The sequence below is a fragment of the Amborella trichopoda genome, chromosome 2, assembly GCF_054954075.1.
Source record: "Amborella trichopoda isolate Santa Cruz 75 chromosome 2, AtrichopodaSantaCruz75HAP2 v2.0, whole genome shotgun sequence".
NCBI classification, from domain to species: Eukaryota; Viridiplantae; Streptophyta; class Magnoliopsida; order Amborellales; family Amborellaceae; genus Amborella; species Amborella trichopoda.
The window spans coordinates 8,444,321-8,458,366 of record NC_142337.1 but is presented as its reverse complement, the minus strand read 5'-3'; the positions used below and the strand labels follow the sequence as shown (position 1 = coordinate 8,458,366).

General features: G+C 33.8%; 1 protein-coding gene across 1 annotated transcript; it reads left to right on the top strand.

Annotated features, from left to right (window-relative positions):
* The first annotated feature begins 3,286 nt into the window (after positions 1-3,286).
* On the top strand, positions 3,287-10,349 carry LOC18443253 ((-)-alpha-terpineol synthase). Its single transcript, XM_088857816.1, is given in 7 exon segments — positions 3,287-3,577; positions 7,455-7,722; positions 7,891-8,266; positions 8,347-8,565; positions 9,458-9,596; positions 9,675-9,923; positions 10,011-10,349. Coding segments are annotated over 7 exon segments (1,686 nt in total). The 5' UTR covers positions 3,287-3,466; the 3' UTR covers positions 10,335-10,349.
* Positions 10,350-14,046: the final 3,697 nt, after the last annotated feature.

Here is a 14,046-nt window from a genome sequence, read left to right as displayed (position 1 = left end):
CTTTTGCTCTTGCCCCGTCCTTTAGTGGATGTAACTTAATAAAAGAATATAATAAAGTATCATAAGAATTTAAATAGGAGAAGTGAGGACTCCCACCCTATAAAATTTTGAGATCTCTCTCTCTAATCGATACGCATTGAGCTCTTTCTCTCTTTAGCCGAATTTTTATCGGAAGCTTCCTCTCAAATATTTTAGGTAAGTCGCTTTATTATATTGAAAAATAATCCATTCTTTTTAAAAATAAAATGAAATAATTACTTCTGCTTATTATCATGAATTTTAGGCACAATAAATTTTATGCGCAAGCGACCTCATTATTTTGAAAAATAATCTTTTTATAAAAATTGTGATATTTTATCTATATTAGAAATTTTAAATGCTGTATATTCTTAGAAAAATAAATTTATTTATTTTTCTTGTCTATTGTTAGAAAATTTTAGATATTGTAAAATTATTAGAAATAAATGTGATATTTCTTCTTTTAGTAAAATTGTGAGATTTCTTTCTACTGTTTTTTAATATTTAGAGATTGTAAAATTCATGTGCAAATGACTGTCTTATTATTTGAAAACTGATATTTTCGCATTTGATTATAGCATTGCCTGTGAAATGTTTATTTGTAAATTGAAATTCTATAAATTGTGATAATTCTGTATTCTTGAATTTCTATAAGATTTTTTTTTATACATATTAGATTGGCATATATGTTAGAATATCTTTACGAACTGCCACCTTTCTAAATTTGAGCCAAAATATTTGACTGGTTATTTTTGAAGTGTTATTGAAAATAATTGTTATTAATGGTTTCAGTGAAATTCATATTAATAATTCCAGTGATATGTTGAGTACACGATATTGCTACTTTCGAATGTTTTAAGAGATTTAGAAATACTTTAAGTATGCAAGTGGACTCATCCGGTTCACCGGTGAGGTATAAGTGGACCTATCTGGTATGCCGGTCGGGATTAAGTGGACTCATCTGGTACGCCGGTGAGGTATAAGTGGACCTGCAGGGATTAAGTGGACCTATCTGGGACACCGATAGAGATTAAGTGGACCCATCAGGATGCTAATGGGGTATATAGGTGACCTACTTGGAACGCCAGTAGGGTATTTTGTGATATCTTTTGAATTATCCATTGATGTTAAAATGTTATATGCATTTCAATTATTCGGATTATACTTAGTTATGCATTTTTTAAAGTGAAACTGTTAATGCATTCCTGTTAATAGATCTCCTTTTTTAAAATATTGATATCTTTCAATCATGATTATTTTTTAGGATTATAATGATCACTTACTGAGTAGCCGAACTCATCAAACTATGGTAAACATTTTTTTCGAGATAACTGTGGTTTCATTTTGAGTGCTCGTTAGGATCAAACATTGGAAGATATCGTAGTTGTGCTTAAACTTTCTTTTATTACTTTGTAAGAATTCGCCACTGTAAATTTGTCCTATCAAGCAATGTATATATGTTTTGACTGTCACATCTCAGGAATATCTGTATTGTAAATTCTTGGGGTGTGACACTCTCCTATGGCAGAGGCTGCTTGTTACTTGGGCCATTCCATCAAATTCTTAATGTGCAGGTTTAGGTATTTTTAGGGTGCAGTGATTTCATGCAATGGTTGTATAGTAATGTAATGAAACAATTTTCAAAAATCATGTTAGGGCTAGTTGTTTGAACCAAATTTTAAAATCTACACTCTTTTTATTCTAATAAACGATCACAACAAAAAAAAAAAGAAGTTGAAAACACAACTTTGAAAGTGTCTTTTAGCCCAATTAACGTAGGCCATCTATTTCGGTGAGATGCTTAGATCTAGGCCTTAGAAGGAATTTTTTTTCTTTCCAAACTTTTTACGTAACTTTATTATAATTAGATAACAACGTTAAAAAATAAAAAACTGATTTTGAATTCATAAAGGCCTAGATCTTGAAATTCACCAAATGGGAGGTCTAGATTCATTGTTGGAGGTGACTCATTTTGACCATATAAAAGGTGTAAATTAAAAAAAACATTCTTTTGAGATTAATTATTGAGATAAAGAGAGTGTGCCCGAAATTTTGTCACACAAATACCATAAACATGTTTTTTTAGAAGTGTGAATTTATTATTTGGTGTGGTTTGTATAGAACCTAGGCTCTAAACAATCAAAATTAGAACATGCCTTTAAATAATGTCAAGAAATGTGGTTTCAATATTAGAAATCTTTGTAATAACCTTAAAATATAGTTTCATATTTATTTATAACGTTTAAAGCTTTAAAAATAGTGTAGATCAACATATCTATGAAAACTTGAAAATCTTGAATATTAATGGTCCAAAAATGCGTTACAAAATACATGATTTCCAAAACATGCAATCCATTTTTTTCAGATGTCCATCCATCTTGATGTCAAGACGATCAATTTGAAGATATTTGAGCATTAAAACAACCTCTTCTAGTGAAATTTTGGAGGTAGGCTCAAATTTGATTGTTTAGAGCCTCGGCTCTATATAAACTTTTCCCTTCACTATTATACTATAATGACATGATATCATTTCCTTATTTATTTTACATATTCTTTGAAGAAATAATCATCTAGTGACAGATTTAGTTATTTTGACATATTTGAACATTCATGATGGGAAAAGGCTAAGATGATGATGATGGACATTCAAAATCCGTAGAGGGGGTATTTTTGAAAAAATAAGAAAAGGGCAAAAATTAAAAAGAAAAAAGAAAAAAAAAAGGGGAATGAACCATTGTTAGAAAAATCGGGCGATCCAACCGGTGACCACCCGGTTAGATAGGAACCGGCCCCTTGCCAGTTCCAGTTTCCGGCAGTTTTGGTGAACGGCCAGTATTTTAAAAATAAAAATTCAAAAAAATGTCTATAAAATGCCAAAAATAAGGAATTTGATTTGAAATACATTTTTTTAATCTTTTTTACATTGTGTGAATATTAAAATTTATTTTGGTCACTAATACTCACTTTTAAAATCCATTTTTTTCATTAATTTTCAGCTTCATTTGAATGCATTTTATTTTAATCATTCTTTATATGTTTTTCACATTTCAGTATATTTTTTTTTTGCAACTTTTCTAATTTTTTCAATAATTTTTTGGCTACCCAGGACTTATCCGGTTAGAACGGTTGAATCGGCCGGTTTACCGGTTGGGCCAGTTAAACCGCTTCCGACCCCATGACCGATTAACCGTTGTGGTTCGATTTTGTGAACACTGGCGTGAACACAAAAGCGAAAGATAAGAGAGCATCTTATGATAATCATGCTTTCAGCACTAAGAATCGTGCGCGAAAGTTCTATCTCCCAACATGACATAAAAAAATGTGAAGTAATAAACGAAGTTTGAATTTATGTGCTTCATATGCTCTATAAATATGTACAAGACTTTGCCTTGTTTCAAACCAGACGCTCTCTACCATTTATAGGGACAAGGCCGGTACAATTGTCTCAATGGATTTGACCTCAGCAGCATGCAAAACCACAACTAATCGTCGGTCTGCAAACTATCTGCCTACCGTTTGGGATTATGATCGCATTAAAGCAATAAGAAGTGAGTATCAGGTAAATCGAATGGTGATTATACAAGTCAGAATTCGTAATTTCATTGATTTGCATCATAGGAAAATTCACAAAATTTTAGGAATCGGGTTTGAGCTTAAGTGGTTAGCAGCAGGTGTTTAGCAGGGCTATATTAGTGTCGTACCTCAAGCCTGACTCCTATCACTGAATTATTCAAAAAAAAAAATCAAAATAATTCATTTTCAATGAATTAATTTAAGTATGCACTCAGCTAAATTAGGAGAATAGGATATGTAAACTTCAATTTGTAATGTCAATCACAGTATCTAAGAACTTGAATTGAATCAAACAACTAAATCCAAGTGAGCTCACTGAGCTAAACTTTTAACTCATGGAAGCTCCCCCTACAAGTGTCTTATGTCTCAGCCGAGTTACTCGACCTCGCCCCTATGAGTTATTTATGTCATTTGACATAGGTAAAGCAAATACCCCTTATTGTTCGTCATTTCTTATACCAAACAAGCTATTCAATATTTTTAACCTTAAGCAAACAGGGTATTTTAATCATTTTGTTAATGACTTTTCAGAGGTAAAATTATGAAAAATATGGCTAATTGTTTAGGTTTTCAAACACTGAATAGGAGCAACGTGAGCTTTTTTTAATTTCTTTCTTTTTCGAGACATACCTGATTAAAAATAAAATTTAAAAACAAACCATCAAGTAAATTGTGATCATTTGAACCTACAATGTTTTTGGAGTGGGTTTGAACCCCTTAACTTATAATTCCCCAAAAAAAATTTCCACATATCAAATATAGTGCATACAACTGTTTAACACAACCACCCGTCAAACCCATATTCGTCTATACTTTGGAGGTTAAGATCTAAATACATGAATCAACTCCCTTTTATGTTTTATTTTTCCTTTCAAGATCTAAATTAACTAATTATCTACTCAATCGTAAGAGACTCCCATAATTATCTACTCAATCGTAAGAGACTCCCACAGTTAGCAAGTCTCCAATTAAAACACAATTGTTTTTTGAGAAAATCTCCAGTATTTTTAAATTCATTAAAAACTCCATGTTTTTTAAAAGATCTTCAAAACATCATGTTTTTTTAATTGAACCAATATAAATCCGTACTTTATCTTTTTTCATAAATTTTTTTCAAAAAATCTCTTCGCCATAAATTTATGCCTTCACTGATTTAAGACCTTTGAATTTTGGTTAAAGGATAAGTACATTAAAAGTGGGAGTTTATTAAGAATCTTAATTTAACAAATATTTCTAAAAAAAAGTTAGCCAATATGCTCCCTTCAAAAAGTGCAATATACTCCCTAGAAAATAATCTATCAAAATAGCCATACATCTCAAAATAATTGTTAGAGTCATGAGAAGAGTAACCCAATAAGACACTTGAAGATTTAGGCAATTGGGAATATAGGGTGAGCTTCGAATATTTAAATGTGCTTAAGCATTTTGTTGCATTTTTTTTGCATATAGAAGTTTCCTTAGTTTCACGTTTCTTATTATTTATTTTTATTTTATTGGTGTACACAGTATAGCATTTTGGATGGACTACTACTTTACGTTTTTAGATTTTTTTGTTTTAGTTTATTGCTATCCTATGTTGGGAGTCTGTTTGTTTTCTCTTTGATTAATAATCGTATATCTTGGGCTACCATGGCTGCTATTTACTAATGTAGTTTTTGTGTTTAGTATTATTGTTGTTATTTTATTATATGCTCCCGTTACATCTGTCATATTTTTTGTGTCGTGACAATAAAGTAAATATTGTTGTTGCAATTATTAAAAGTTTAGACAAAAATTTGTCAATAATGACTCTAATGATACAACATAAAAAAGACAAACTTATTTTCTAATGGTTTTAACATATCTATATAATAACTATAGCTCATAATCTTATATTGTGTTATAATATATTTACGTATCTAATGTTTTTTACTCCATTTCCATATTTCTCTTACTTACTACAACTCCTACGATCTTCCTGTTTCAATTATAAAAAAATCTTAAATGATCGTCATGTATCCTCCCCTCAACTATGCCTTAACATGTGTATATACTTGCAAGAGACGCATGTGATGCATACTTAATTATTGTGATTACCCCTTCCAAATGTAATAACACTTTTTTTATTCCCCACAAAATCTTTTTGGGGATTGAGAATTAGGTTTTCAATAAGGTGAATAACCCTCAAAAAACAGTAGATTCTCCATTTACTCATATTCGAAATATTTACTTTTTAAATTGAAACACAATATTCATTACAAGGTCAAGTGCATTAGATTTTCTATTATATATCTCCAAAACAAATTACCTGTTATAAAGTATTTATTATAGAAAGAGATAGAAATGAAAATGGATTACGGAGTAGGTTACCTAAAACTTTGGTCTCCCTCAAAAAGTATCCTATTCTAAAGTCTCTCTATAGGGTCTTAAACTTATTGAGTGCCTCGATGTCCCTATCCATAGAAGAGATATTATAGATAGGAGCACCTATACCATGCTCTTGTGGGCGCATTGCTGTTCATCTACTCCCTTGAGCAATAGACCTACTTGGTAGGCCTGAGAATGGATCGGATCGGGTCAAGATCCACTAGGTTTTGGATTCAAATCCGAAAAGTATACGGGTCGCCGATCTTGATAAGGATTCGATCGGATCCAGAATATTCAGATTCGGATGCGGATCCAAAAAGTATTCATGGGATTCAAATTCGGATCCGTACCCTATCAGATAAAAATAAAACTATTTTATATGTATCAGATCTAGAATATTCAGATCCATATCCATATCCAGATCCAAAAAGTATACATGGGTTTGAATTCGGATCCGGATCTGGACCCTATCAGATCCAAAAAATTTATTTTATATCTATAAAATAATATATAAAAAAAAATTATATAGCATACATGTTTATATAATACCATAAAAGAAATGGGTTAATATCCACGTGTACTGGATCCGATATGAATTATTATTCGGATCCAAATTTTAGATCCATTGGATTAAACCCAATCTAAGAGAAGTTTAGGATTCCACATTGGGGAATATAACATTAGCAACCTGTACTAACCTCAAAAAAGAAAAATTCCAAATCTCACGCTTTACGTAGGGGTAGCAATGGACCCGGACCTAACCCTAAAGTCTGGGTATGAGTCCAAGAATTGGACCCTGCGGGTCGAGTCTGAGTCCAAATATTTGACCCAAACACTACTTGGGTCCGGATCTGGGTCTAGTTAGTCCAATCCGGTCCTGATCAAGGTCTCATAACTTTGGGCGCAATCGTGTTCGGTCCCTTCATTTTTGTTCAGGTCCCTCGTAAGTGTGAAATATTTTGGTAATGGATAAACGATGCTATACAATATATCAACATAAAGGCTATTTGGGTTTCAAAATACCATAAAAGAAATGGGTTAATATTCATTGCCTATTCTTTATTTTTTGTTAGTTTTAGATATAGAGTAATGATCCTATAGGATCTTCCCATGTGTGTAGGACCTTAAGGGATCACCACTAAAGTTGGCACGGATCTCTAAAAAAGCTATTATATGATTGTGGGATTTGACTTTTCTATAGATCCGTGTCAAATTTAATGGTGATCCTTTGGGGTTCGACACACGTGGGTAGGGGAGAGTCCAATAGGATCATTTCTTTTAGATATAATACTTGTTATATCCACTACATATCCATTGCTTTTCAACTATAAGGCTTGTTATTCGCTATAATTTTCTGAATTTCAATTCGACATGCCACCATGTTTACTTGCCTTATATTTGTTTCCGTGATGCATGTTTGAACCATGAACGAGATCACATGTGGCTAATAATTGTTTCTTTATTCAAGATTTATGTTCCCCTTTTTTGAATTGATGGAATTAAGGACTTTGAAACAGGGAGAGCAATATATGAACAGATCCAAGGTGCTAAAGCAACAACTCAAGGCACTTTTAGTAGAGAGAATAAATGAACCAGTTGCATTGGGCGAGCTCATAGACTCCATCCAACGCTTGGGAGTGGCCTATCACTTCGAGGAGGAGTTCGAAGTAGCTCTAGCCAACATTTACACCAGTGGAAATATCCAGCAGTCATGGCGTGATGATCTCTATACAGTCTCACTCGCATTTCGGCTACTTAGACATCATGGATATCATATGTCATCAGGTACTTAGCAAAGACAACACTTATATAAGTTTGTAACTTAGATCTCTATTTACATCCTTTTTGTCAGAAATTATAGTTTTTTTTGAATCTTGAAATGACTGAACAAGTGGTAGCTAGCTAGCAAACAAGAGGATTGTTTACCGTAGTGAATGAAACATGTGTCACCAGACGTATTTGGAGGATTCAAAGATGAAAAAGGGAGTTTCAAAGTAAGTGTGATTGGAGACGTGAAGGGATTGTTGAGCTTGTATGAAGCTTCTCACCTGTGCTTACCTGGAGAAGATGTATTGGATGAAGCATGGGCTTTCACAAGTAGGAATCTCAAGAAGGCTTTGATGGAACAATTAGAGCCAAGTCTTGCTCAAAAAGTACGACATTCGTTAGAGATTCCTTTGCACTGGAGAACGATCAGGCAAGAGGCTAAACAGTACATGGGAGTCTATGAGCAAGCGGATAACATGGTCCCCATTTTACTTGAATTTGCTACATTGGAATTCAACTCAGTACAATGCATACACCAAGAAAATCTTAAACATATGTCAAGGTAATATCTACTGTTGACTTTTATCCTTACCTCATTGCTCAGCATAACTCTTGTGGCTGCAACTATTTTTGTCTATGTAGGTGGTGGACTGATTTGGGCTTCGCAACTAACCTACCTTTTGTTAGAGACCGGATTGTTGAAACTTTATGGTGTACGATAGGGCTTATCTTCGAGCCTGAATTCAGCATGACAAGGGAGGCCCTCACCAAAATAGGTTGCCTAATGGCATCTATTGATGATGTTTATGACATTTATGGATCACAAGATGAATTAGAACTCTTCCCCATGGCGGTTCAAAGGTACGACAATATTTGGTTCTTCATTCCTCCTTTAGTATCCAACTAGCAAGCCAGCCCTGCAGAGTTGCAAAGATCAAGAGGTTATTGATTTTTTAGATATTTTATGAAGGAAAACGTTTTCGTATGGCCTTGGCCTCATACAACCGAGTGGCTACTCATCATTTTTAACCTCTTGGATGGGTGAGGAATGAAAAATTTGCCATTTAATTCTCTTGTCCACCACTATGAATTTTTATAAAAAAGAAAATAGATCTAGAGGACTAAAAATGTTCTATCTTGAATTCATTCAAATGATGGACTTTGTAGGGTGGCCCCAACCAGGCAGCTGATAAATGCACATTTTAAACAATGACCATCATTTTCTAAATCACATTCAAAACAAAAACTTCCATACCTGAGTTTCACTTTTTTTCTTTTAAACTGAAGGATAAGATTTTAAATTAAAATAGACTGTTTTGTTTTACAATCAGTAGTCTTTTTAGGAAAAACAGAAACATTTCTTGATAAAAATATTTCTAAAATGAACATACTGAAACAAGGGTGATTTAAAATATGGCACCCAACCACCCTCCAAACCCGCACACATAATCTGGAGCAAATAAATTTTCTAGTTCTTCTATACATTATTTCAATACATTGTGGCCCTGTTCAAGATTATCATTTATTGAGGAATAACATATTTTTTACCTCCACCTATTTAAGAGTGAAAAAATGGCATAGCTTGGTCCCATATATCATTTTCAAGTGAGAACCTTCATATTAATCTTGCTTACTAGGAAACACTGGCAATAAAACCCTCCCTGTTTTTTTTCAAGCTACCCTCTTCCTTAGTGAAGTGGATGGGCCATACATACGAGGCCTTATTCTTACATTATATCTCAAGGAAATTCAGGAGGGATTTAAAAGCGATGGAGAGCCTTCCAGATTATATGAAAATATGTTATTTGGCCATATACAATACAAATGATGAGATATCTTACAACATTATGAAGGAAAAAGGATGGGATATTAAAAACTACCTTAAGAAGATGGTACTGTATCATGCACTTTGTATGTTTATTTACTTAAGAGTTATACATAGTAAATCATATGTTGATTATGGATTTCAGTGGGCAGAACTATGTAAAGCATTCTTGGTTGAGGCAAAGTGGTACAAGATGGGTTACACACCAACCTTAGATGAGTATCTGAGTAATGGATGGATATCAGTATCAGGGCCACTAATCTTGGTCCATGCATATTTCCTTGTTGCACAAAATATTACAGAAGAGGCAATAAATTGCATAAGCAATGACCAGAACCTCATTCAGTGGCCATCGTTGATTTTTTGACTTTGCAACGACTTGGCGACTTCTACGGTGAGGCTAGCAATTATCTTACAAAATTTTCATCATATGCTATTGAGCACATTTGGGTGATATCATTTAATTATGTGACTTATGCAGGATGAGATCCAAAGAGGAGATGCAGCAACATCTATTCAATGCTACATGCATGAAACTGGGGCATCCGAGGAACTTGCCCGTAGTAATATCAAGGAGCTGATCAGAGATGTATGGAAAAAGCTCAATGGACAGTGTCTTACTACTTCCCTCTTTCCTAAACCATATACCAATATTGTAGTTAACCTTGCACGGGTGGCCTATTGTATGTACTTATATGGAGATGGCTATGGAAATCCGAACTTTGATACTAGGGAACTTGTTAAGGAGTTGCTCTTTCAATCAATGCCAACTACTAAAGGATCTACTGCAGTAGTAGTCGGATAGACACTTCGAAACAAATAGGACCCCTGCTGCATATGCTTAAGAAGTTTGTACTTCAATTTGTACAAATAGTAGTAGACAATATCAATTTATCCCTTCTAATTCTTGTTAGAGAAGCTTAATTTTAAATGCAATCAAGTTTGAAAAAATCAGTCTGCATGCCAAACTGTATCAACACCGATGATGCTCATCATTAGAGTGTCTAGGCAAGCTCTAGTGCTCCAAAGCTTAGTGGTATAATTCTTCAATTAAAGTTGACATGGAGGATATTAAGTGAAACTTTTTTTTTTGTTTTAGGTAAGTGTTAAATTTTTCTTAAAAACATATGCCTGATAGAAAACATCTGGGATGCATAACGCCTTAGGGAAGGCTCCCTCCCCTCCCCTCCCCTCCCTTAAAGCACACCTATGTATCAACTGAATCAAAAAAAGGGTCTAGTCGGTACGCACCTATGTATCAACTAAATCAGAAAAAGGGTCTAGTCGGTAGAACCAGTTTAGATAGGCTACACATCTTCAGACTATCCTATGGCAGAGGCTGCTCGTTGCTAGGGCCATTCCATCAAAATGAGATTTGGTGGTTGGTTAGGGTGGCGATACACTTCACTTCTACGATAGGCTTCCCAACCATTGCAAACACTGAGCGAGAACAGGGCACGCAAAGTTGCGATGCATGGGGAAGCGATTTGCCGAGCAAACAAACCCGAAATTTGTGAATATTTTTTTTCAAACATGGGAACTTTACCACAAATAGCAGATTTACTTTTTAATCTTCCTTGTTAAGGAATGAGGATATCAAGCAATTAGTTTATTCAATGACTTAACCTGAAAGAACTATAGCTACTGCAATGGAAGATAGATATATTTATATGGAAAATTGTTTCATGCTGCAGGGAACGCATTTCTATATTTACGGTCCCCGAGGTATAAAGCATCTATATTAAGATGGATTCAAATAGGTGATCCATAAAAAAACAATTGAAAATAATAGTCCAAATATTTTATTAATAGAATTACTATCTCTAATTTTCAAAATTTATTTATTTATTTATATTTATGATCTACATGTAAGAGATTACATATCCTTAAAAATTAAGTCCAAAAATCCATCTCAAAAATAGACTTTTAAAAGGTGACTCATTTCTACATGGACACATAAAACCGTGTCCGCTTATATTTTAAATACAAATAGTGTGGTTTGTATAAGGTGTCAAATTAAAGCAATCAAAGCAAGTCACAGCCTAGAACTGTGTGGAATATGCAATATAGGAACCACAATGCCATGTGATGGTCTTAAAATCTATTTCATCCCTAATTATGAAAATTAAAACTTTAAAATTATTACAGATCAAGCCGATCTTTCAATAATTAAAAATCTTAAAAAGGGATAATCCAGGTAATTTTTATAATATGCACTATTTTCATGACTTAAAATCCTTCTTTTTTCATAACCATGTATCCTACTCAAGATGATCAATCAGAAGGTTTTCTAGTGGAAGAGAAAATTCTTTCGGTGGATTTTTGAAGTAAAACTTACTTGTATAGTTTAAGATCAACACATTGTATAAACTTTTTCCAACATATATTAGAGTCAAAAAAAAAGTTTAGATAGCTGAACGCCACAACAAATCCCCCTCTCTCTTTTTTGGATGAGTCAGTGGGGAGAAGGCCCTACCCTTGTAAGAATTGAGCCTAAGACGTTAGGTTGTAAATCATCAAGCACTAACCAATTAAGCTCGGGCTCTTTTCATGTCCCCTTGTGAAGTGTACCTATTATATAGGCTTTACACAACGGTTTACAAACCACCTCCATCAAGCCACTTCCTATTTTCATTTAGCTACCACGTGTTTGTATTTTTGGGTTTTGGAAATACTATGAAGTATTTCAAAATAACGTAACGTTTTATTTGGTTTTTCTAAGTCTTAAATAAAGTTAAGAGAGACAGGTGTGATTTTTAGTACCACATTGAAGAAGATAGTGAGGAATTATATAAGTGTAAGCATTATCATGCTACATGTACATAAAACAAAGGTGAGAGTATGGATGTTCATAAAACCAATGTTCTAAAAACAAAGGTGAGAGTATGGGTCCATATTGGAAGCACATGAAATGTATGACAAAATGGACGCAAGCGTGTTGATGAAATACTTTATACTTGGCAAATTCATTTGGTAACATTAGTAACAAAGGCTTGAGTTTTAAGCATGTCTATTCAAAAGGGAAACCCTTATTTCCAGCCATTGAAACCGAAACCCTTATTCCCAGCCATTGAAACCTTTGCAATAGTTAAACCAGATGTGTTTTATATTCAATAAAGCATCTATCACCGTCAAATAAAATGGAATAATCCTTTTGCATCAACCATTTAATTCTTAACATATTACATGCTAGGCATGGAATAAATAAAATATAATATGAGTGGAGCTAATAGACCAATCTTAGTACTATAGAGATGCAAGTCACCGAAGGCAACAACCGGGCCTCATGCAAAAGACTGACGGCAAACTAAACGGGCCTCCTGCAAAAGACTCGCTTGGTTTTTCCTGGTGCTATGCCGACTAAAAAATAGAAATCTCATCATCTCCCTATAGTTTGAGTATGAAACGGGATGGTGGAATGGGACTTCTCGTTCTGCCATAATATTCTGGATCACCCATAAACTCAACCGACGACCCATAAACTCGACCGACGGAAAACAAGCCCCCAATCTCTCGAACTATTGGAAGATTGAAGGTATTGGAAGGTGGATCAATGGCAATCTATAATTACTCTTTAAGGAATGCATTGGGCAAATTGCAAAAGGAGTTTCGATTGCTCAAGGTCTTGGAGGAACCAGGTTGGGATCCATTGAAGCTCAACTTGTCCTCACAAGGCTAGGGCTTGGTAAGGGTTTAAGAGCCAACAATCTTAAAGGAGCGTCAAGGATGTGAAATGGATTCAAATAAGGTTCAAAAGTTCAAAACGAGCTTTGACCCTACGAAAATTTATGGCATAGAAAATCTGTAAAAGTAGGTGTTCTTGATAAAGTGAGATATGTATTCTTTTTTCTCTCTTAAACAATTCTCTCTCCCTACCCAAAATTTCCTTCTCTTCCAAAGGAGAGGCATGCCCCAATTTTATCTCTCTCTAAGTTGCATTATGTTTTGGTGGCACGCACCACCTCTATTCTTTGTGGATGGCAACCCCTTGCTCGTAGATCTCTCCCTCTCTCTTCATATTCATCTCTCATCTCTCTAAATTAAGCTAATATACTTGATCAATTTACTTCTCTTCCCCTAAAGCAATAAATTCTAGTCTTGTTTCTTGAATAGATAATTGTATTTGAAGATGTAGAAATTAAGAACTAATTTTATTTTTATTTTATTTACTTCAAAAGTGGTTTGATTATAATTGGACATTGTAAGTGATATTGCTGGTATAGAAGTAAACAATTTTTTAAATATATATACTTGTGCTTTATAATAAAGTCTTTTCAATAGTATCAGAGCAAAGTTGATATTTGAAGTCATTAGATGTTTTTTTCCCTTTATTGAGTCGATATCAAACTTGGGAACAATATGTAAGAAAGCTACTAATCTTTGTGGTCAAGTAATACACCCCGGTTAAAAATTATTGTAATATTCACAACACCGAGAAAGACATTTTACAAAATGAGTTTTCTGTGCTATTTTGGAGCAGTTACATGAAGACGATAATGATGTATTTGTCTGTTATA